At 54.8% G+C, this 24,632-nt stretch overlaps 1 protein-coding gene across 1 annotated transcript in view; it reads left to right on the top strand.

Moving 5' to 3' along the window:
- Positions 1–24,344, top strand: part of HPSE2 (heparanase 2 (inactive)) — a 105,675-nt gene extending 81,331 nt beyond the window's left edge. The window contains exons 6-12 of the mRNA XM_088528801.1: positions 1,659–1,706; positions 9,230–9,323; positions 11,933–12,039; positions 13,150–13,264; positions 23,119–23,264; positions 23,955–24,101; positions 24,179–24,344. Coding sequence (XP_088384927.1) covers positions 1,659–1,706; positions 9,230–9,323; positions 11,933–12,039; positions 13,150–13,264; positions 23,119–23,264; positions 23,955–24,101; positions 24,179–24,344 — 823 coding nt within the window. The remainder of the gene's footprint in view (positions 1–1,658; positions 1,707–9,229; positions 9,324–11,932; positions 12,040–13,149; positions 13,265–23,118; positions 23,265–23,954; positions 24,102–24,178) is intronic.
- The last annotated feature ends 288 nt before the right edge of the window (positions 24,345–24,632 follow it).

Raw genomic sequence — 24,632 nt, 5'->3', positions numbered from 1 at the left:
TAATTGACCATCATCATTAATTGGAAGTCATAATGATTGTTTCCAAGCTATATATATATATATAGCCTGAAGTTTGCTGCTCTTGTTTCAGATCTGATTAGAGGTTCATGTGCCTGCTTGCATGCAGGTCTTCCTTATCAGACCAGCATTACCTCTCCGTAAAAACCTCCCCTCCTGTTGCCGCATCAGTGCTGCAGGCAGGGGAGAAGGGCCAAGGTACCCTATCTGCTGGAGTGTCTATCCTTCTCCCCTCACCCTTGAAGAAGCCCATGTTCCTGATTTAAAGCAACCTCTGCCCTTAGGAACTTGAGTCACTTCTCTGTCTGAAGCCTGGCTCACAGGAGCTGCAGCTCCTCTTCAGGGCAGCACGTTCCCATCAGTGCCACTCTTGTCCTTGTGCCCTGCTGCAGCACTCAGCAGAGTCACGACAACTCTGTGATTAGTGTTGCCCTCTCAGGGTCTCCGCGCATTGAAGGGTAGCCAGAGACAGCACTGCATCGATTTCTTTCTCATCATGTTCACTTGATCAGACCAGCAGTTCCTGTCACACTTATGCTTTATAGCATCTAAAATGCAACATCAGCTACACTGTGTGTGTTATGCTGCTGAACAGAAAAAACATGCCAGTACAGTTGATGCGTATTTGTGTTTTGTATCTGTGCTCCTAAGCATCTGTAAGAGTATAGTAACTGGTTTTGTTTACTTGTCTGAGTTTTCCAGTGTGTGGTTTGGAATGTGGTTTGGATTGCTGGGCCAGGGAGACATGGATGGGCTGTCTTGGATGGCAGCAAGCCCATGCCAGAGGCTGCAGTTGTGATGGTTGTCACAGTCCCCACGATCAAGAATTGTTTGTTTTGGTGCCAGTGGTGGAAGCAAATGCCCTGGTGTACTCTCAATTCCAACTCAGATGTGGATCTCTGGAGGAGGTGTGTTCTCTCTCAGGTGGTTGGGTCACAGGCTAACACACACACACAGCTTGCTGACTTTGGGTAGGGAAGTGCTGTGCTTACTCGTAAAATGGGTCAACTCAAAAGTCCACCCAGGCAGAATCTCATGAGTCTCCAGTGTGCAGGAAGAAGCACCAGGACAAGGTGAGCACGCCACAATGCTTGTCCAGCCTTCTCCCACCCCTAACGCTCAAAAATCCCTGCCTACAGGGAGCATCTCTGCATCTAAAAGCTTTGTTGCATTCATTCACCATCATTCTTTCCAATCCCTTTTTAAGTCCAAGCAAGAAAGAGTTCTACAACTTAAGCACACATTGTGCCTCCTTTTCAAATGGGCATTTGATATTTCATTTGATTGAATTTAAGAGCTGAGGCGTTGCTTTCATAGGTCGAAATACGCAAGATCTTGTCCCTGAAATATTGTGCTCAGAGACCTGTGCCCACCTGCTCAGAGCCTCTGCCGGGGCTGGATTTCCTTCGCTCGTGTTCAGCTGTGCTTGCCATGAGCACTTGCATTAGTTACAATTTATCCTTTCCGTTTGAGGATGCCAAGGATTAGCTAGAGAGGCTCTGGCAATGTCATGGGCACAGGACGGCTCTTCCCTGCCCTGTGGTTTACGACGGGCACCGCTTGCTTTCAGCCTTCCCTTGTGCTTATGAACACCTGTGACAACACGGCGCTCACACGGCTTCTTGCTCTGTTTCTCCTAGGTTCATGAAAGTGGCCGGCAGCGCGGTGGATGCTGTTACCTGGCAACAGTAGGTATTCGCCCTTCCTCCTGTTTTCTGCCCGGAATGGCTACGTGGGGATAAGGCAGCGCTTGGGGATAATGCGCTGCCTGGGGGAAAAGGGGGGCTTCTGCAAGGGGTCTCCTCCCTCCCCATGCTGTTTAAGGATGTAAAGGGGGCTGTGCTCCTCCCTCAAGAGGCTCCATACCGGCCACACCAGGAGGGGATGCGCTAACCTTGTCCACTCGGGCCGAGTCGGGGCTTTCAAGACAGGAGCTCTGCTCACGAGCGCGCCCGGCGTCGCCGTGCCAGCGCGGTAACCTTGGGCTCCCGCAAGAGCAACCGGCTGCACCGCGGAGCGCGTTGCAGCGCCAGGCGCTGCTGGTGCTGATCAAGCCTGTCTGTGCTCGCCGAGCTTCCCCGCCGGGTGCAGAGGGGGCAGAAGGGTAGCAGAGTGTTTGGAGCGGGATTCATGTTACTTACAGGCTCACGCTGTGCAACCATGATCTATGTCTCAGCTGGGAGTTTGCTTTTCACGATTACATGATGTGCTGATCGCATTTACTTAGTCCAGGAATTTGCTTTCTGAAACAGGGCTTGGTGGCTGGGCCAAGCCCTTGGATGAGCTGAAGGAACAAACTTCCAGGCTTCATACGTGGAATAGTGTCCTAGGGCGCGGGGAAACCACACTGCACGGCCACTTTGAGACCTTTAGTTAAGGGATGGGGGAAAGTGCGCTGGTGAGGGCAGCTATGCCAACACGTTGCCCATGTAGCCCCCAGCATGGGACGGCCGCACATGGAGCCACTGCTTGAATCCCTCTCACTGATGCGTCCGAGCAGCTTCTCCCAGCTCAGGGCTCTGGTGCCGGCGTGTTGCAGCTGAGAGCAGTTGTGAGGAGCAGCAATGGCCACCCTTCCACTCTGGGCTTCTGTTCTGTTTATGAATAAATGTCAAAACAGTGTCTCATCCCTCTGCTCCAAACAGCAAAACAAAACAAAACAAGTTCCTTTGTATCCAAGAAGAAAATTATTAGCAGGAAACTGAACTGCTGTCTAACTTCAAGTATGAACGTTTCTGTTCCAAACCCCTAACGTTCTCTTGGGATATTGGTTATAAATTTGTCAAATCTGTTATTCCTTTGAAAAAGTTGTGCCTGATCCAGAAAGGGAATCGAAAAGGGAATACTTTGCAGGGATCCCTATTCTCTGTGTGAAAACACACAACCGTTCCCTCTCTTTCTGAATTATATCTGCTAGAAAAGTGACATGGGGTGTAAATAAGTAGGCTTGCCAGCCTTTCCGAGTATGGTTTCACTTACATATGTAACTCAGCATGTGTGCCTCCCTCTTCAGAAGTAATGTGTTGCTGGATGGGGATGTGTGAATGGCTTAGAAATGCTCAGGGAATTTCCACTGAAGGTGGGTGGGGCAGGTGGGTCTGACAGTGGCTCAGAAAGTTTTTGGCATTTCCCCCGTCATTTAGTCTGTGTTGCATTTGGTTATGAGCAAATGCTTAGTTTATCGTGGACCCCCTCAGTCTTTGGATGCAGGTTTCCACTGCTCAGATATCTTCCCACAGCCCTAGCTTTGCTCCTGAGCTTGGTGTCCTTGCACATGCTGCAGACGTGTTGCCTGCTCAAAGCAGCAGCTGTGCCTTAGTTCCATTCCTGTGCGCACTCTTTATTTTTCATTGCTCGTTTTGCCCTAATGGGGCACGCAGAACTTGGGGTTTGTCACGTTTTGTGGGCAAACCCTTGAGCAATGTTGCGTGGGCACATGTGGGATGCACCTCAAAGTGCTTTTGCTGGGTTCGATTTAGATGACACCTGGCCCAGATGCGCCAAAGGTCCAGGTGGAGATACTCATGAGGCAGTGACTGTCTGTGCCCCGCTCTTAAGTAGATGGCAGATTTCCCAAAAACGCCAGAGAGAGCTGGCTGATGTGCGTGCACATGCTGAAGTGCAGACCAGGGGTACGGAGATGCCGTGCTCAGAGCGCGGTGACTTCTGAGGCTGTGTCCAAGTGATGGGCTTTCATGAAGACATCAGCAGCCCATCTCCAGCAGTACACGAGCCATGCCAGCTCGCAGCTCTGCACACTGCTGGCCATCTCCTGCATGAGCATAATGCTGCCAGAGTGGGGGTCACCAGCACGCTCCCAGTCCCTCCTCGGGGAGCAGGGAGCATCCTGCCTCTCTCCCCCGGCAAGGTCGGCTGCCCCTCTCCTCGGGAAGCTGCTCGGGGACCGGGGCCAGCTCTGCAGGCAGAGGTGTCTCAGTTTCACAGCTGTGGCGGCCGCTGGTGTCACGCTGACAGAGGGGATCTGCCTCGCGCCGCGTCCCCGGCAGGCGGCTGCCCTAATTCCAAGCAGACTCTCCCTGTAGCAGCAGGCAACAAAGTAGATCCGGAAATTCCTGAGCTTTGGGAAGTTGGCTTTAATGTAATTAACTGCAACAGAAGAAGAGGTCAGATAATAGGGGCAAAGGTTCCTCTTTAAAATGAAAGGGGAAGTAAATGAAACCAGCTGCCCAGGAGCCGGTGCACTGCCTTCATTAAGTATGGTACGATGCTCGTAGTCACACGTAGCAAACTCCGGATCTTTCCAGAAAAGCACCACAAAAGTAGCACAAGATCTAGAGGTGAGAGCACAGGGACATGAAGCCAGCCCCAGCTTAGTCCAGGGGCCTGGGAGCTTGGCACTGCCCATCTTTAAGTGCCGCTAAGTTGCTGTGGGTGCCTTGGCCTTGGAGGCTGCCCAAGGACAAGGACATTTCTGGCTGGGAGCTGCACTCAGCCCTGTGTAAGTAGATCCTCTGTGGCAGCTTTTGTGATGTACCAGTGCCAGCTCTTGCCTTTGTGCCTCGAGCCTTGTGCTACTGACCCAGCTAGGGATGGAGTCTGGGATTCGGGCTGCTGCTTTTCCTAGTCCTGACACAAATCTCTGCTGAGCCTTGGATGAGCCCTCTCCTGGTGCTGTGCTCTGGCTTGCCCACTTACAAAGTGACACAGCGATACCTCTCTGCAAAATGCACTGATCCTGTCATGGGGTTTCCTAGTGCATATTGCTATATATATGTATATATATATATATTTATTATTATTATTATTTTTTACAAAGTGGGGTATCCTGCCTGCTGTTCCCCAGCACAGCCAAAGCAGTCACACCTGGCCTTTCCTCTGAGGCATGTGTTTCATCTAGACTTCTGCTAGATCCACCTTTCCCTTGCCTGGCTCTTTTTATGCTCCTGCACGTTGTCCATCTTCAGACACAGCAACACCAAACTGAGGGGTGCTGAGTCGGACTGCATGTGATTGCCCCAAAGAAACTGCATGGGAACTGATGAGCGAGGGACTGCCCTAGCCCTCTTGCAGAGTCTCAGCTGCCCAGCCACGCTGCCCTGCGCTGGGCAGAGTTTGCTCTTTTGCCTCCTTCGTCACTAAAACCTGGTGGGCAAGAGGAGGAAGCAGCCGCCCTGCTCCGTGGGGACATTGTCTGCAGCTGCTGCTGGCTTTTTTGGAGGTTGGAGAGTTGTGACTGTTAGGGATTTTTTTTTCTTTTTATGTCAAGTGCACTGAGTCATTGTAAATATCAGGAAAGCTGCAGCTCCTGGGAATAATCCACGCCTAACGACCCCTTCTCCTTCTTTAAAGATCTGGCAGTTGTGTGAGTCTTGCTTAGATTTCTATATTTCCTTTACTGGTGGTTGAAGTTCTCAGCAGGAAGTGACTGGGTCTGAGCTGTAAAATCTAGAGCTGGAAATGACCTTCCAATTCCTGAATAGCCTGGCACTAAATCAGCAAAACCCTTGGTGCCCTTTTCCTCCTTGCTGGCCGTATACAACTGATCCCATTTTCTTCCTCTCCCAGTTTGGGGTTTTTATCGATGTCTTAAGAACTTCTAGGCAGATCCGTGAGAGATCTCTCTTGGTCCTAGAGAAATCTTGTAATTTTCTGCATGCACTTTTCAAAGACCCAGAATGAGGGGTTCCCCTCCTCGCTGCCGAGGAGAGACATGCTATCAGCAAGATTTCCTGATATTAAAGCACAGGGTTTATTTTTGCCTTTCATCCCAGTGCCATTCCCCATTTCTCTGGGTTGTTAAGGAAGGTGTCAAATATCTGTGATCATGGCACTGTCCCCAGGCATTTCTGCTCTCTGCAGGGTCTTAACAGGCTCGGCACCTTCCACGCTGGTTCCTCTTGCTGTGTGAGAGACAAGCATGGTGCTGAGAGCAGTTCATTAGAGCTGCCTTCTCTGGGGGCTGTTACTGGTTAAAATAGCAATGTTGCCCTCTGTTTGCAGTGGGGCTGCAAGTCGGAGCACACTTTGCACTTGGAAGAGCTGAGGAGGAGGTCTCAGCTTGCGTGTGGTGTCTGACAGGTTTATTCTGGCCTCCGTGATCGTATTGGCTTGCACTGCCCAGGTGAACCGCGCAGCCTGAGGTGCTGGAGAAACAGTATGTCAACTGACATATCTCTAGCTCCGCTTTTCTCATTAATACCAACTTCTTTTTGTGGTCGTTCCACCAGTTTTCAGCCCAAGTGATGGGGCTTTTAGTCTACATCAGTCCAAAAGATATTTTCTGTTCAGTTTTTTACGTGCTGTACTGAAATCCAAACATCTGCCATCCCCAGGGTCCAGTGCTTTGTAATTTTGTCTTAAAAAGTAATCTCTGCAAACCCCATCACTGCCTGCTGCTCACTGATCTGTTGTCGTCTCAGCAGCCAGTGATTCAATATTATATAAGAGCTGATGATACTCTGAACACTTCCCCAGTCGCCCCTGGAGATAATCTGTCCTTAGCATCTTACAGCCAGCACGGACACGCTGGACAGTTTCTCTTTTATACTTTCTCTTCTTACAGAATGTGGAACAGAGGTCCAATAGGCATGATCCTGTTTCCATGGATGGAGGTCTGTACCTGGGAGAGGATTTGCAGAGGAGCTATTTCTGTTTTGGGGCAAAGCTCTAATTTGTTTCTCTTCTGGGCCAGTTAGCCCTGGCATTGCTCACCTTCCACTGCAGCCTTCAGCGGCTCCACGTGTATTTACGCTGTTACTTGATTTGAGCACTGGAGCAGGGAGAAGCAAAAGTGCTCTTTGAGCATTTGTAAATGTTGCACACGTGCCGTGCGCTCTGGCTGCGTCTGATTTAGCGTGCAGCATCCTTTGGGGATGCTCTTGCCCGCACGTGCATTCATACACCCAGAAAATATGCCACAATGGCCACTACAGCTGCTCTTTTCTCTTCCCCCTGGTTTTGGGCTTGCTGCCATGGGTTATGGGCTTGCTTTCGGTTCACTAACAGCCCTTCTGCCTTTAATAAGGACATTTTCCTGCTGCCTTTTGTCTGTGTTAGACCTGTCTCTGGGAGCGAACGTGAAGCAGCAATGGGCTTTCCAGTGCTCACTGGGGCCAGGCAGGATGCATGTTAGAAAGAAATCACCCCTGTAAATGAGCTGTAGCTCTGGAAAGGTGAAACCGTCTTTTTCAGACTCCAGGATGCTGTGGGATTTCTGAGGGCCTGTCTTCCTCTGTGCTGCTTTTTCCATCTCTGTGCACAGTGTCCCTTGTCCTTCAAAACTGTCTGAAGGGCACAGGCCATAATGAGAGAAGATCTCTTTTCCATACACCCATCCTGGGAACTAAGAATCCTTTCCTGCTCAGGGGCCCAGGGCACCACGGAGCCCACCAGCAATCCTGGGGCTCATGACAGGCTCTTGGGACCATGTGGGATGTCTGTCCCCTTCCCCCTGCACAACTGGGGCACCAGCCATGCGTAGCCTGGTGTTCCCTCCCCTCCGGACATACATACCTACTTGCAGCAGCATCTGCTTTTCCCTCAAGCCCATGCAATGCTGAAAAAACCTTCCTGGATTCCTCTGTATCAAATTCCATGTTAGTAGCAGTGAGGAAGTTTCTCTTCTCAGCTATTTTTGCATTGTCAGTGCCAAAGGTGGTAGGGCAGCTTGCAGAAATCCAGAACCCAGGGGGATGGTATATATTCTATAGGGATGGTGTTTTATTGCTTCCTGTTCCCTGTGTGTACCAGCACCTGAGGCTGCACTAAAGAGGGAGAAGCTCTGGTTAAATCATGGTAACCAGCCCAGCCTCCTTCACTGCTGCCGAAGTCAGGATGCGGCCCTGGAGAGGGATCAGAGGTGGCAGCCAGGCCTGGCAGCCCACCTGGAGCTGCTGCCAGCCCCATGCCACAGAGAAACCGAACACCAGGATGTCTCTGGTACACTCCAGGACTTGCTGCGCTGAGCGGCTGGTACGCGCTGGAGATGCTGGATGGACGAGGGTCAGAAAGTTTCCATTGCAGAACTTGCTCCTCAGCCAGATGGATGCTCCTGGGGTATTTCAGAGTATGCTTCAGCAGAAGCCTCTGTGCCACTGAGTGGCTGGGAGGACTCTCTGGGAGATCTGCAAGGGATGCCAGTCTTCCCTGGTGTTAGACACACTGGTCCCAGATACTACTTCAGGAGGAGCCTTTCTGTATTACCTCCAAAAATAGGTTATTTGGACTCTGGAACAGAAAACTTCACCTAGTGCCCTCAAGCCAGGAGACAGTATTCAGGCATTTCAAAGTTTTCTTCCTACACTTAGAGACAGATGATTCAGATTATGACTGGCAGCCCTGTAGCCATGTTTTATGTAAGCAAACACATGAGGAGCAGTAGTCAGCCCTCTGAGTGGGAAACAGTCCATGGCATTTCCATGGCAGAAATAATTTCTGCAAGAGCAAGGCTTCCCCAGGAGCATCAGGGGTCACAGATACAGCACACAGGTTCTTCCTGCGGGGGGATTGGGTTGTCGTTGCTTTGCAGGGAACAGGATTGAGGAAGCGGCAGATCGTGTTGGGAGCCAGGCTTGCTCTTCAGCATGCTGCAATGCAGTTATCCCCACGGGTGGGAATGCGGAGCAGCTTCGATGATCTTTGGGAGCAGTATCAGCCTCCCTCATCCTATCTCAGGTGTGTCCTGCACTGCCAGGGCTAGAGACAATTTTCTGGGTGTCGCAGAGGCTGTCTTGCTGTAGAGGATCCTTCTACTTCTTGGTGCCTGTGGCCTACATCCTTTGGCTAATGAGCCCTTCATTTAAGCCATTAGATGTGGATCCTCTGCTTTACCGTTCATAAAAACAGTCTTTCCAATAGCACTAATATTCACAGGGCCTCCCACACATTTGCAAAACAGGGTGTCCCTAACACAGGCAGTAGATGTAGTCATTGCAAGGCCGGTAAGTCAAGAGCTTCTTGGTGTGGTGCCAGCATTCTGCTCCCAGCTCGGCTTTTCCACCAGCATAATGAAGCAAGGGCAAAGCTTCCCAGGGTTTCTGCAGCGAGGGCGCTCAGTGTTTAGGCCGAGTCCACCTCACTCTACATCGCTGCCTTGGACAGAAAGGATCTGCAGACACAGCCACGGCCAGAGGGACAGGGCTGGGGAAGGCATGAGAAGGCCCATACAAGGCGCAACAGTGGGACATGAGACATGGTGTGGAGCAGAGCTACTCCCTGCTGTCTGATTCTTGTTTTCTTATTTTCATTCCAGTTACTACATTGATGGCCGAGTGGCCAAAGTGACGGACTTCCTGAAAACGCGCCTGTTAGACACGCTCTCTGACCAGATCAGGAAAATCCAGAAAGTGCGTGAGTGCAATGGGTCTGCGAGGGCTGGTGGCCGGGTGGGCTAGCTGGGGCTTGGCCCTGCTTGCAGGGGAGCGGGTGCCAGCAGGGCTGGGGTGTGCAAAGGTGGCATGGGTCATGTTGCAGGCTCAGGGTCTTTGCATAAGGGGGTCGGAGAGAGCAGGCTCGGAGCACAGCTTGGGGGAAATGCTGGCATTCACCTGGGATGCAAACACACGTTTTGCAGGGAAGGCAATGTGGGAGGTTCATAGTGGCCTTCCCCTTACCCTGCTCTCCACGAGTGCCTACAGTGTGACTTGCAAAGCTGTGACCATTGCAATTCCTCCGTGATTTTTGTTAGCACAGAATCAGGATCACTCTGAACAATTGTGTTTTTTTTTTTTCTCCCTGATGATCATGTTTTGACTGCATTATAAAACCCAGCTGTTGCTTGCTTGCTCGCTGTGCCGGAGCCTACAGCACCGCCTGGCTAGCACAGTGCTCGGAAAGCTTTCCTGTCCCTGTTGGTCGGGGAGACAAGGCTGGAGATCGTAATGACTGCATAGGAAACAGGGGCTTTGCAAGGTCCTTGTGCTTCAACTGATACGGGGTCAGGGCTGTGGCCCAGCCTGCCCAGTTGTTGGTCTTGTAAAAAATAAGGAGCACTTCTGAGCAGGAAAGTCTGCACAGACTGGAGGACGCATCTGCCTGCCTGTCTTGTCTAGGTTTTCATACCACACCAGTCACCACAACGTCTTACTGTTGCAATTCCTGCAGGGAGGAACTGTAGGATGAGTAAACAACCCAAAGAGGCCCCAGAAAAGGGGTTGCAAGGGTCTGCACAGTAAAACCGGGGGAGAGCATCCGCTTGCTGAGTCCTCTAGCGCAAGCTGGGAAATATCCACGCATGCTCCCAGCCCTGGGAGGCGTTGCAGGCGGCCAGCAGGACCGCCACAGGGGCAAGAGAGAGGCTCCGTCTGGCCTTGATCCCGAGCAAAACCCAAAACCCAGCAGTGCCAGTCACGCCAATGCTGCTCAGTGCCTTCTGGTGAGGGGACGGGACACATGGAGGGCTCGTGCTGCCTTGTCAAGGAGGGGCTATAGGTCTCTGCAGTAGCGAGGAAGCGTTTGCCATGGTCTGTGGGATGGGCATGGCCAGGCACGAAGGGGGCACAAGGACCCCCTGAACTTTGTCCAGTCACGGGCAGAGTCCAGGTGCCACCACAGAGCCTTGGCAGTGCCACAGGGCCCAGGGAGAAAGCTCCAGGGAATGCCAGTGTGGCTGAGCAAAAGCACAGTGCTGGGTGCTAATAGCCTCCAGCTTGGCTTTGAGTATGTGCATCCTGCCGGGGCTGATTAGAGCAGCTGGGCTTGTCCACTTCCCTATTTTATTGCTTCCTCTCTGACTGAGGAAGGTGGCGGGCTTAGATAATTATAGGCAGGATGCCAACACCTCTGGGGCTTCAGGCAGGGATGTCGACTCGCGCAGGCTGTGAGTGGGAGGCAGCCCAGAGCTGGCGTATTTAACATCTTTGAGGGATCCCAGTCCATCCAGCACATTCCAGCATCCTGCACTAATGGGGCAGGATCCGTCAGGCTGCGCCGCGCGCTCCCCGGGCCACGGGGCTTGCAGACATCTGCTCGCGGCAGCTCCAAGCCCAGCCGGCAATAGCGACGGAGTGAGAGAGAAGAAGGTGTTTGTGTGGCACTGGGGGCTGCTTGCATTGAGAAGGGGCAGCTCCCGCCATCCAAACCCTCCCGTTGTGTGTGGCCACCTCGCTGAGGTTGCACGGCCCGTGGGAGTCCTTCAGATGGAGGCCAGTGGATGAGCCGGTTTGCTTGGACATGCATGTCCCAGTGGTGACGGGGACCTGTCAGATGGCAAAGCAGCCCCTGCCCAGGTGTCATGTTGTGTCTTGGGATCTGCTCTCTCCTCTGGTTCCTACTGTGCCTTCCTGTGGCTGTAGGGAACCTCTGCGCTTCTTGAGTCCCTGTTTCTTTTCCGCCCCAGCCTCCAGCTCCAGCCCAGCTCCAGAAGATGGAAAGTAGAAGATGGAAAGGAGAGCTTGGAGAGCAGCGCCCTTCCATGGAGACACTGTCAGGGCGAGCTCGTGGCCATGCTAGGGCCGGCATGACAGGGCCAGGCAGGAGCTCCACTGGGGAAGGATGGGCATTGCCAGCCTGCAGGGCAGCTTCCAGGCGTGTAGCACAAAACAAGGGATGACTGGCTTGGCTTTAAATCATAAGACCTTGAGGAGGAAGAAGCTCTTCCATGAAGGGCAGGTGCCAGTCCTTGCTGGATGACCAGCTGGCTCTGAGCAGGGTCTACAAGGGTATAAAAAGTGCCACATGCCCTGACTCAGCAGCCGTGCTCACAAAGAGGACACCCTTGGCCCTGTGTGACAGAGAGGCCTGGGCTTGCGACATAGGGGCGATACCGCATGACCAATAAAACAATGGTCCACAGCAAGGATGGGAGTGATGCTTGGCAGGAGATTGGATCACGTCCGGGCAGTTGCTCAGGGCTCCTGCTGCTGCAGGTTCTCCCCAGCCCAGAGCATCGCGGTGAGCAGCAGTCACCACCGGGCATGGGAATGAAGGCTGTTTGCTGCTCTCGTCTTACGTGCAGGTGGTGAACACGTACACGCCGGGGAAGAAGATCTGGCTGGAAGGCGTTGGAGCTACCTCAGGTGGAGGCATGAACAACCTCTCCGATTCCTACGCTGCCGGGTTCCTGTGAGTCACACCGGTACTCGGGAGCAGTCACTGTGTGGGCTGTGCGCTGAAAACTGCTGGAAACAGCTGCCTGCTGCTGGCAGAGAGTCAGATCTCTGCCTGGACACCAGTACCCACAACTTCTGGGTCCCACTTTGGTACACCGCTAGCAGAATGAGGCAATGTTATTTTCTCTGCAGCATCTGTATCAGCTATTTTTAGCCCTGCTCTTCTCTAGATGACACAGTCTCTGGCTAAAGAAGCACAGAGGGGATATGACTCCTCACAGTCCCACAGGTCATGTTCATTATAGTGGAGGTGTGACCAAAGTAGGATGAGAGCGGCTGCAGGCACTGGCTCTTGACCCTGGTGTTCCTGAGGAGCCTGCCTGGCTTGGGAGGCTCAACAGTGTCTTTGACCTTGCTCAAAGTCCTTCTTTCAGGCTGCGAGCACAGCTTCACTGTTGTGTTCAGGCCCTCCCTCCCTTGCTGGGCATTTGTGTGTCTGTAGGATGTGTGGCCCTGCAAAGTGCTTCACAGGGCTCTGACCTGGAAGCCATTTTTTCTCTTTAGAAACCACAACTATTCCTGATTCCTGGGGCTTGTCTGAAGGCGCAGCCCAGTAGTGCATAGATCCTGTCCTAGCCCCAGCGCGTATCTTCAGAGCTAGCTGTAATCGCGAAAGATTGAGAAAGATTGTCCACCCTTTGGAGCGAGGTGCAGGAATGTGCCCGAGGGGATTGCGGAGGGCCTCGCAGCGCGTGTGTGTAGAGAGGGGCTGGCCAGGCCCCGCTTTGGGTAGCACATCCAGGCTGGGCACAGAGCTTGCAGGCTGCGCGCGAGGGTGTGCTGAGGCATCCTGGGGACACGGGGGCTGCGTTTGGGATGGCTCAGGTGTGCGAGTCAGGCATGCACAGGGACAGGGATGGATGGAGAGGGAGGCACGCACGGCACAGGGTAAGGGGTGACCAGCTGCTTAACTCCAAGCCTGAAGGCTTTGGCTCGCGCTCTGCTGAGCACCGTCAGATGCAGAGCGCCAGCAGCAGCCTGGCATGCCGCGGGTCCAGGCACCTCCGTGCTTGGGGCAGGCGGGCACTGGCAGCCCTGTGACTCGGCTCTCTCCGGGCTCCAGGTGGCTGAACACGCTGGGCTTGCTGGCCAGCCAGGGCATCGACGTGGTGGTGCGGCACTCCTTCCTCGACCACGGGCACAACCATCTCGTGGATCAGAACTTCAACCCGCTGCCGGTAGGTGTGCACGGGGGCGTGGGGACTCGCCGTTGCTGGTTTTCCGAAGGGTGGCCTTTCCGCTTTCCTGCTCACAGAAGAATGTGCTGCCCTCATCCCTCACATCATCCCACCCATCTCACAGGCTCCTGGCTCTGCTGCAGATACAACCCTGGGCAGAGCTGAGAACCCACCTCTCCCTGTGGCCTGTTTGAACTTGCCTTCAAAATGAATTTTTCCAGATCTGCTTCTTTCGATGTTAATAGCAGGCATTAGTTAATGTCAAGTGCAACATGTTGAAGGCAGATGGGAGAGCATTACATCCGTAGCTGGAGCTGTACCTAAGCAAGAATAGTAGCAGCAGGGGCTTGGTGGCACAGGAAGGAGGGCGATGCCACCAAAGGGGTTCCAACGTGGATGAGCACCATGCAGCACTGCACTTGGAGGGCCCGTAGGCGAGCGCAGGGCCAGGAGGCAGCCCCATGGAGGTTAGAGCCATGAGGAGGAGGACGCTGGAGGAGCAGGCGAGCAGCAGGCTGCGGGTGGCACGCTGGCCCGCGGCAAGTGGCTCTGTACCTGCCTGCAGGGTTCTAGAAACTAAAGCGAAAGTCACGCCGAGTCCTCATCTGGGCACCACAGCATCCCTCGTGCAGGCAGCTGGGGCTCCCAGCACACAACGCGATAATAAAGAAACCGTATGGAGAACTGCTTTAAAAATAGCAGGTTTCCTTTCATCTTTTTTTTTTCTTTTTTTTTTTTTTTTTTTGTTGTCTAGTAAATTCTTCCCCTTGTAAGTGGAGAACGTGGCTGAGTGGAGAGGTGTCAGCATTTCCCCTGGCAGGAATTTGCAGGGCGGCCTGGGGCAGCAACAGGTAGACGCTGCCAACCAGCCTGGGAGAGTGTAATGGAGATCTGGGAATCATAAGGGGAGCAGTGTCAGAGAGGTATGTGCTTGATAAGGCAGCCCTGTTAGGGAAAAACATGGTTTTTTACGTTGTCTTGGGATCTTGGAGAGCGACTGCAAGGGGTCAGAGCCTGGAGAGACAAGACACCCTTGTCTCCTACCCGCTCAGCCAGGGCAAACAGCACCCGTGATGTGACAGCAGCACTGAGCATCAGGGAAAGATGCGGGAAGTATCCTGGACACTAGATTTGCTTTAACCTCCCCGCACTGTCTTGTGGTTGGCTTCAGAGAGCAAATCCCTAAGCAGGAGTGCATGGTCCCCTGTGTGTGCTGCTCCAGGCTTCTCTGCACAGCCAAGTGCACATCCACCGGGGAGCCCTGGGCTGCCCCGTAGGCATCACTGTGCAAATACTGCCCTAGGCTACGTGCTCCTGGGCCCATGGGAGTTTGGTGGGCCTTGAACCCCGAACCTAGAACGAATGCTTGGCAGGTTTCTTCTGAAGAGTCAGTTGCTCTGGCCAAGCCACATCCTCCCATCCCCAGGGGCTTGGGGCTGTCCGATGTTCCTCGTGTCGCCCAGGCCCTGCCCGCAGCGAGTGGGGGGCAGCAGGTGGTAGGTGTCCCCCGGCCAGCTCTCCCATACCTGCTGCTAACTCCTGCACAAAGTGCAGGCACGGAGTTATGAGCAGGACTGAGGCCAGGAGAGGAGGTCCAGGAATAAACCTGGACTGTTAAAGACCATTAAGGTCTTTAAAATGGATCGTACAGTTGTTTTAAAGATAATTCATCTAATAAATTAGACACCACCCCCTCTCATAACTGTTTCCTCACTCTCCCACATGCTTCAGCATTGATTTCTTTCCCATGCTCCAATATCATGTTCCTGCACAAACTCTGATGTGCACTTTTAAAACCCATTGCTCTCCCCTCCTGCGGTTTAAAAGAGCCCTGGGCAGGTGCAAATTGCTGGAGGGTTTAAAAGCCGCAAACATGAAACAGCCCAGCAAGACCAGCCCGTGACCTGGTTGGAGGTGTAGCAGCCGCTCTTTTCCCGTGGGAGCTATCAGGGAGATGAAAGCCCCCAAAAGTACCCGCGTCGGGCGCTCTGAAATCCAATCTGCTCGTTAGCTGCCACGACAAAGAGTTTTCCGCACGCGGCCAGGGCGTGAGTCAGCTGGCTGCCGAGAGCAGGGCGGCCGCGCCGCGGGATCCATCGCCGCTCCAGCTGGCAGCTGGTCACGGAGCCGGGATCGGGCTCCCCTGCCTCTGCTCCCGCCGGCCACGCGCCCCATGCGCCAGCAGAGCGGGTCTCGGGCTCGCGGGAGCCGCGCAGGAGTCCGTGGTGCTGCTCACGGGTCACTGGGCTCTCCAGCGTGGGCTGGGGTGACCCAGGGCTGCTGTGGGAGCTACAGCCTCCGAACTGCCATGTGGCCTCTACCCCTGCTGTGTGGTGCTGGGACGGGGCTGTTATGTGAAGGGGAAGGAACAGGAAAATAATTGCCTGGAGCTATGTACAGCAGAGCGAAGCTTGCTGTCAGGGGCCATGCTATGAACCATGAGAAATATTGGAGAGTCAGGCGGGCAGAGCACAGAGCTCGCTCTCCGGCTGCGCTCGGGCTCCTGTGGGCAGCACCGGGGACGCAGACCTGGTCCCCGGTCAGGCGACCTTGTATTATGTTTTCTGAGGGTGAGTCCTGACCTGCAGACAAACTTCCCGACCCTGACCGCTTTGGTGGGATATGCAGGAGAACTGGGAATAGCAGCTTGTTGGTAAAGGTGCTAATGGGGAGCAATACAGGAGGAACTGGGTGGTGTGATGCTCTCTGACCTGGGCAAGGACTAAGTCAGACTGGGGAGCACAAGTGCTGCTGCCAACCTTAAAGCAACTAATCTCAAGTGTTTTTAATACCTTGTTATATGGAAGTAAATTTTTCATGCATTGTTGGAGTGCTTTTTCTCCTTGAGCAGTTAGGGTAGCCAGTTGTATAATAGTTGGGACTTTACTGCTTGACTTGTGATCGAGAAGCCCATCAAAAACAGACCCTCTGCCACATAAGTCAGTCTGCCTGTATGCATCTGCACGCCTATGGAAATGGGGAGTGCAGGAAACGAGGGCAGCAGCAGCATTGACATTTGCCCTTCAGAAGACATTTGAAACTCTTGACTGGCTTTTGGTAGAGGCTCATTTCAGGCATGGTGTGTGCATAGCATGTGTCCACACAGCCTAGTGTCATTCTGAAGCAATCTAGAATGATGCAATGCTTTTATTTCCCAGGTACGTGTGAGCCCTCTCTTCAGATGGTTTGAGTGTGTTAAACACTTTCTTAAATGAACTCCCACCTGGCACTGCCTTCTTTTATATCCATCTTTGAGAGTGATTTCTGCTCCCTTAATGCACGGAGGAAAGGACTGCAAGGGTGTACCTACACATGGGAAAAATGTGGACTTGTTTCTAGGCAGGGCCAATTCCATACAACCCATGGAAAGGTCAAAGCTGAAATCCATACTTGCATCTGATAACTGTGGGTTCTCTTGGACCTTCTGCCAGGTGCTGATACTCTCAGCTCCTCCTGTGTTAGGTAGATGCTAAAACTTCCTTTCTACAGCTAAGTGTAACAAGCACCAGGTATATGGGGGTTGGAAAAAAGCCCAGAAGAAGGGCAGGCTGTAGCTTCCTCAGCTGTGGCAGTGAAAGACAGTGTATGTGAACTGAAGGCATCCTTGAGCATCCGTGGCAGCAATGCGCAGGTCTGATGGTGCTTTGGTCAGCTGCTGGGAAGCTGCTGGTGATTTTTCACTGCCTTTGCTTAGCCCACAAGGGCTTAGGACTTAGATGGGAGAGTTGTGGGCTGCTGGCGTCGGGCCGTGCGCCTGCCACACACCGGTACCAGGCTCCCGGCTCCCGGCTGCGCCTCAGCCGCCGCACGTGCGCGCTCCCCAGTGTGCTCGTTAGCCGAGGCGCCTTGGCCGGAGGCTCTGCTAATTGCAGCCGGAGGCAGGAGCCGTGTCCCGGCGCCTCCTGCTCCGGCGCATCTGCGAGCGCAGCACTGAGTCACCGCGCGGCGCAGGCAGCCGAACAGCCGCCAGTGGGGACCCAGGCTGCTGCGTCCCCCCGCTGTGTGCCCTCGGCTCTCGGGGCTGCTCTGGGGACGGACGGGGCGGCAGCGCGGTGCAGCACGGAGCGAGGGCGCGGGCTCGGCGAGGCTGCAAGCAGCAAAGGGTGGGGAGAGGGAGCCGGTCCAGGGGAGCTCACGCACACATGGAAGCTGTTCCCTCTGACCGTAAATCTGCAAGGCGAGCGTCTGGCATCCCAGCTGCCCCACGCTCTGGAGCTCGGGTGCTGGTTCGAGCGACGCCTGCAGACCGGGGAGGGATGGAAAAGGCAGGGAGCTGTTTGCCATGGGACTGCAAGCCTAGGGAGAGAGGGCTGGAATTCGGGCGTGCACAAGCGAGAGGCTCTGCCAGGAGATCTCCAGCCAGAGTGGCCCTCCAAAGGTCAGTACAGAAATGGTGTCACAGGAATTTCACAGCCAGCCTCGAGAGCAAGCAGCAAAAGCCATAGGTGGGAGCTGCCCAACGCAGGCCTGGGAGACTGAGCAGGACATCCCCTCCTCTGCCCTTCCGGGGTGGGAGGAGAGCTCTGCACGCGTCCCCACAGGTGGAAGATCCTGTCATTGCAAGTGGCTACCAGAGTCGCTTTCTGTATCCAAACCTGTCTGCAAGCAAGAACATAAACACGTTCTTTCAATCATGGCTGTCCTGTATCCTGGGACTGCAGCATCCTCTGTGCTCTGCACGTGCACTGTGGGCAGCACCACCCAAGGACTGCTCCGAAACTCGCTTTACACATGGGAAGGGAGAGGGATCTAAAGCACCTAACCTCAGCTTATTGTCACAATGGGTTAAGGGGCCTTTCCTTCTCAGTGCACCATAAAAAAGGATGTCTCTGGACTCTCTCAAACACATCAAAGTCACGCTGCTGCTAGCAGCTCCTGCACCCACCCACCCACCGGGGCTGGGGGACATGTGCACGACTGGAGCTGGGCTGCTCCTGCACTGGAAACTGGAGCAGAGACACCCTCCAGCATGGAGCAAGCAAAGGCATAAAGCTGCCTTAACCAAGCAGTTAATGCCAGCCCGCATCCTGGCCTGTGCAAGCTGGGACAGGGGACCTGCAAGGCTGGGCGCACACTCACCTGAAGTGTGTCCAAAGCGAGGACTCTGCAGGAGCATCCCGTAACATGACGGTGAAAGGAAGCAGAAGAGTGGAAAATGACAGCACAATAAAAGCAAAGTCTCCAAAGCAGAGACTTCAGCAACTTCAAAGAACTGATGGCGAAAACTATGCCAGAGACAAGTCTAAGTGAAAGAGGAACGGGACAGCGCTAGCGGATCCTGTCCTGGATCAAAGCAAGGGCCCGTGGTGCCCAGAAGGCTGGTGCAGACAGAGGTGCATGGCTACTGCTGTGGGGAGAGTGAAAGGAAGAGATGGGGGTCACGAGGTGCTGCTCCTCACATGCCTCCAGATCTGTCATGAGTTCACAGACCTCATCTGGAGAATCCCTGATAGGTTCAAGGCAGAGGTTCAATTTTCCCAGTCCAGCTGAAAGCAAGTTTTGTAAGAGACTTCTCACCCAGGTGGCGAGCTCTTCAGGACCTCAACACAAGAAGGACACACACAGAAGATGGAAAACAGGTCCTATCTCTGAGGTGTATATGATCTTCTGAGGACAGACTCAGAAAGCAGCCTCACCAGGGGAAACCAGGCTGGGAAGCGTAGGCAATGCAGGCCTACACACAGCAAAAAATCAAAGCAGCAGGTGATTTTGTCAAGAAGAATATCCAAGCTACCTAACTTGATAACCGTAACCCCCGAATCACGACAGCAGGACGTGAGGAGCAGGACTCTCCAGTATTCGGACTCTCGCAAGAATTTTGTCTTGAACCGTAATCCAATTGCCCAGTAAGGAAATATGATTTGGGTGGAAATATTGTGTGTTGGAGCCCAGCTGGGTGAAAGCCACGCTGGGAAGGCCACCAGCAGCGTGTGGGAAAGAGGGATGGGGCAGGGAGGCACCGCGTTGCCTGGCTGTGCCCCGTGTTGCTCTGGAAGCAACGGAGGTTTTGCTGAGCGGCTCTCCAGTCCAGAGGGTTGCTAATTCTGGGTTTAATGTATCAGCAAATGTTCTCTCTGGGGAGAGGCTCCGTTCAGCTCCGTTTTGTCACGGGACCTTGCACAGGAACCCCAGATTTGGGTCAGCAAGTCTGGAGCTCCCACAGTACAAGAAGCCCATAAAAATCACAGATAATGCTAAAAGCTGCATCAGTCCAACCTTGCTTAAGCAACAGCTAGCAGTGCCTTGAACAGGATGTAAGGACCTCCGCAGGGAGAGAGTTTTGGATACTAAAGATTGCTTTAATCTAGTGGAAAAAGAAAGAGCAAGAACCACTGGTTGGAAGCTGAAGCCAGACAAATTTGAACTGGAAGTAAGGAGTGGGACTGTTAACAGTGCGGATGTTTAGATGTTGGAACAAACTCCATGGGAAGTGGCAGCTTCTCCATCCTTCCAAACTTTCAAAACCAGAATCACTACTTTCCTGGAAGACGCTCTTGCCAAAAACAAGCCATCAGGCCCAAAAGAGGGGATAAAACAGTGAAATCCTCTGTCCTGTTATATACAGGAAGGCAGACTAGCCAGATTAGCCAGCCCTTATCTCGGTAAGGGTTGTTTGGCCTGTGTAAAAATGCAGATTAAGGTGCAGGAATGGAGAAATATAAAGCAGGCTCTTGAAATTCGAGCATGCCTAGGGGACAGAGGCAGAGTGTGGGCAGGTTCAGAACAGGGAACAAGCAAGAATACGAGGAGGACGGTGGGCGGCAGCCCGTCAGCGCTGCCGGTGGCACCGCAGGGACCGTCCCCAGCGCCGCTGCAAGGCGCGGGGCGGGCAGAGATAGGTGTCCCCGTGGCAGCCGCAACGGGAGCAGTTGGCCCTGCAGCTCACGCACGCAGGCCTGTGAGGCCACGGGACCTGCTGGAGGCTTCGCTGGCCGCTGGGTCTCACAGTTGAGCCGCCCCCTGCAGCCCCCTGGGCTCCTCTGCACTGGGCTGAGCACCAGTCAGTGTCTGAAGTTCAGCTGCCTCTGCTGCTTATGGCCCCCGGGAGGCTGGAAGGCCTAGGATCTGCTCTCCGAGTTTTCTGGTTATGGCCACGTCCTCTCACATGTGGCTAGTGCGTGGTTGAGCCAGCTCGGGCAGGCCGTAAAGCTGCTTTGCTCCCTCGAGGAGGGACCGTGGGGTTACGCTCCTGCACCCTTTGTAATGGCTCTGGAGACGGGACGGTCTGGTTAATAGGTCTGTCTGAAGGTCTAACAAATCAGCCTCCTTTCCAAAGGCTTGAGTTTCCAGCAGCTCCTGCAATGAATTAAAATGTGCAGAGATAAAATGGGACCCCTTGGGCTTTCCCCGTGTAATGGAAAGCCCTTGGGCCTTCACTGGCTCTATGGCACTCGGTAGATCTGGTTGGCCTGAGCTCTACAAATCAGCTCACTTGAGACAACTGCCCTTCCTGCCCATAAATCAGCTCTGCTGGCCAGGAGACCTCCTGAAGTGCAGAAGTTTCTTTGTTCAGGTGCTCTGAGCCTGCAGCCCTGCCAAAGGCTGTAGTGGCAGCACCGCTTAATGGTTCTGCGAAGTAATTAAAGCAAGAAAGCTCCTTTCGTCCCCCAGGGACTAATAGTGGACCAGATTCCTTTCTGTTATTCCTCCTCTAATGTTACAGCTGTATTACTGGCTCTGGCCTCCCAACAGAAGCCCTCTGCAACTCCAAAATCCAGGTTTTTTCTGAGGCTGGTCAGAGCTGTGCACCCAGCCAGGGAGCACCACTCACCCCTCCAAATGGAGCTTGCTCCACCGGGCCCTCAGCAAAGATGGGCGTCAGGAGCAACTTTCTCCCTAGCTGGTAGCTATTTGAGCAGGAGCAAGTCAAGACGAGCGGTAGCCGCAGGTGCCCAGCTGTCCAGGAGCAATCCCCTGATGTGATTTTAATAGGGATTCACTCATCCCAGAGGTAGGAGCCGTCCTGGAGCATCAGCCCAGCTGGGGGGAAGTGCCCGCGCTTGGTTTTGTTTTCGTCACACTAGGTGTGTGTGTAATTCATCATCCAAATACCCAGTGTCACCAGCTCCTGGTAATTTATTGCAAGTAACATGATTTTGGCCCCTGTTGCAAGCAGTCTTGCGATGACGCGAAAAGCTGCAGCTGTCTTCAGTGCTTTTCTGCAATAAGCTGAATAGCTTGAGCTCCTCAAGGCCTGAAGTGAAAGGCTCTTTCCCTACCCCTGCGTCATTTTTCTGGCCCCCCTTCGAACTCTCTTTGGTATTTCCACATCCTTTCTCAAATATAGATTCAGAGCTGTTGTGAGAACAGTCTTGCCAACAAGGCAAGGTAGAAATCTCTGCTGTCCTTCTGCAGCTCTTCTGCCTTTGCAAAACATCATTGGAAGTCGTGACAGTTCATTTGGCCTCCTGAGAGGAGAGGGATGCAGGGATGGAAGAAGCAACCTTGGAGCAGACCCCAGTGCAGGCTGGAAAAGAGCTTTGGAGAGCTGTGCTGCAAGGGTGGCTGTGGCGCTCCCCAGCAGAGCCTTTGATTCGTTGGCTGTATCCTCCGTCACTGCCATAAATCCACGGTAAAAGGCATCTTGTCAGTGGGAATGTGCAGAGGAGGAGAGAAACCCCGAGGGGGCTGCTCGGAAGAATTAAGAGCCTGAGCTAACAGGTAGCCAGGGGCTCTGAACTCATTTATTTTCATCTTGCAACCTTGGGGCTAAACACCACAGTCAGTGTCCACCTTTGGCCTCGCTATAAAGCAGCCTCGTTTTTTCATCCGTGGCGCTGCCTGCTCAGCACCGCGGCCCGCAGCGGGGGCTCCCCACGGCACACGAGCAGGGCAGGCTGGCACAGCCCCGTGCGGGCACGCACCTCCCGCTGTCACCAAAAGGCTGGGAGACCTTTTGGGCAGGTGGTGCCCACAAGGCGACAGGTCCCCAGGGTGCGGAGCAACCCGCACGCTTCGGCCTCGCAGGCTGAACCTCCTCGGAGCGCGCGAGGGAGGCTCTGCAGAGCAGCCGGTGCCGACGCCGGAGCTGGCCCTTCCCCTCGCTGCAACCCTGCTTCGTTTACCGCACACCCCCAGCTCCTGCAGCGCGTGCGCAGCCGCCTCCGTCGCTGCGCGGCCTTGCCTGCCTCCCGGGGCTGGAGCCCGTCCTGTGTGCAGAGCGAGCCGTGCCCTGCGGGAAAGAACGGCGTGCAGTGACACGGCCAAGGGCTGCCTCGCTGACCGTGTGTGCAGGGGCTGGGGCTTCCTCGTGCTTGAGCACTTGCTTCTTGGGGGCTTAATTCCGTGGGAGGCTGGGGAGGAGCAGCAGGAATAGCTCTGTTTTGGATGCTCCACAGAGCTGTCAGCAAGACCCACATGCTGCGAACCAAGTTGGAGAGCCTGGGAGAACTCTGGTGTGCTTCAGCCCCAGGTGAAATAGTGGAGTGGAGGGAGACCTGTGTGCTTGGTGAAGGCACAGCCTTTGGAGACCATCATCGTCAGTGTCAGTTGAGAGGGTGCAGAAGGCTGTAGTCTGCACATACAGGCTCATGGGAACCAGAGGAGGCACCTGTGCTGCTTTCCCACAGCCCATCCAGAAGGAGGTTGCAAAAGCTCCTTCAGAGGATGCTGATGTCTATCAGCATGGACAAAGCAATGTTCCTTTTTCTTAATCTCTTTCCTGGAAACGGCAATGCCACCTGGGCTCAAACCACACACACACACAAAAAAAAAACCTCAGCCTAAGGCAAAAATCCATCAGGGGAAATTTTCACCCCAAAAGCCAAAGTTTCACCAAGTTGCAAGCGGTGAAGCCGGTCTCTGCGGCTGGTGGTGGGCTGGGTGGCGCTGCTGATGGTCCCCTCTGCCCGCAGGACTACTGGCTGTCCCTCCTCTACAAGCGCCTCATCGGCCCCAAGGTGCTGGCGATCCACGTGGCCGGCCTGCAGCGGAAGCCCCGGCCCGGCAGGGTCATCCGCGACAAGCTCCGCATCTACGCCCACTGCACCAGCTACCACAAGTGAGTCACGAGGGTCCCGCGGGGAAGCTCTGCTTCCCAGGGGAACGGCCCCGGCGCCTCCGATGACAGGGGCGCAGAGCCGGTGCCTGGGAACGGGCGCGGGTGGCCGCGGCAGGGCCCGGAGCCGACATCAAGGGAGTGGATTTCAGCGGGGCCCGCTCGGTCGGGTTACCCGCCGTGCCCCGCCGGGCAGCCCGGCCTGGTTATTGTTTCGCTGATAAGGTCTTTGAAAGCGGCCCTGCGAGGCAGGGGGGGCGGCCACCTCCTCCACGGACACAAGTTGCTATTGTGGAGGAGGAGAGGCTGTTTCTTTACACAGTCCAGATGCTTTCAACATGCCTCCAGCTCGGTAGGAAACCTTGTCCAGGAACTGACAGGTGCAAAGAGCTTTGCAGCCTTTGTTTGGGTCTGTCCGCCCAGGCGGCCACAGAGGGATCCGTGTCCCGACCCATCGCCCAGGGGAGCAGGCGCCACTCGAGCACCAAGTGCCTCTCGTTCTCAGCCCAGTCCAACAAGCTGGGCCAGGTTTCGTTGCAGAGCTGGGCAAGGGGTAGGCGGCAGCACCTCAGGGAGGGAAGCTGGGATGGGGCCCTGTGTGTCCCCCGGCAGCTCAGTTTGGTGGTTCTTGCACACGGACCCCCCCTCTTGGAGGGAAAGCTCCCGCGTGCCCCTCGCTCTGCCCCCTTGCAGCCACAACTATGTCCGCGGGTCCATCACCCTCTACATCATCAACCTGCATCGCTCCCGGAAGAAAATCAAGCTGGCAGGGACGCTGCGGGATAAGATCGTCCACCAGTACCTGCTGCAGCCCTACGGCAAAGACGGGCTCCACTCCAAGTAAGAGCGGCACTGGCGGCCGGGGCTGCCGCCCGCCCCGAGCCCCCGGAGCCGCTGATGCTCTTCTGCTCCCGCAGGTCAGTGCAGCTCAACGGGCAGCCGCTGGCCATGGTGGACGACGGGACCCTGCCCGAGCTGAAGCCTCGGCCGCTGCGGGCTGGCCGCACGCTGGTCATCCCCCCGCTGACCATGAGCTTCTACGTGGTGAAGAACGTGAACGCGCTGGCCTGCCGCTACCGGTAGCCCGGCCGGCTAGGGAGCCGCCGGCCCCGCTCCCAGCGTCCACGTGCTCCCTGGGACGCGCAGCTTCCTCAGTCACCTCGCACAGCTTGGCAGCAGCGCCGCGCAGACGTGGCACCGCGGCACGGCCTCGCGGCACCTGCGGAGCAGCGACGGCGCAGCCCAGCTCTGGCCTGGGCACCTCCAGGCTGGAGCTGCGCAGTGGCAGTGAACTGGAGACTGCGTCCGGGCAAGCTGCTTGCAGCACCGTCACCTCCGGGAACCAGTGCCCGCCGGCTGCCCGGGGACAGC

This window comes from Tinamus guttatus, unplaced genomic scaffold (genome assembly GCF_059628265.1).
Source record: "Tinamus guttatus ecotype Peru unplaced genomic scaffold, ASM5962826v1 Tinamus_guttatus_pri_ptg000314l, whole genome shotgun sequence".
Taxonomy (NCBI): Eukaryota; Metazoa; Chordata; class Aves; order Tinamiformes; family Tinamidae; genus Tinamus; species Tinamus guttatus.
This window is presented reverse-complemented; position numbering and strand designations above follow the sequence as displayed.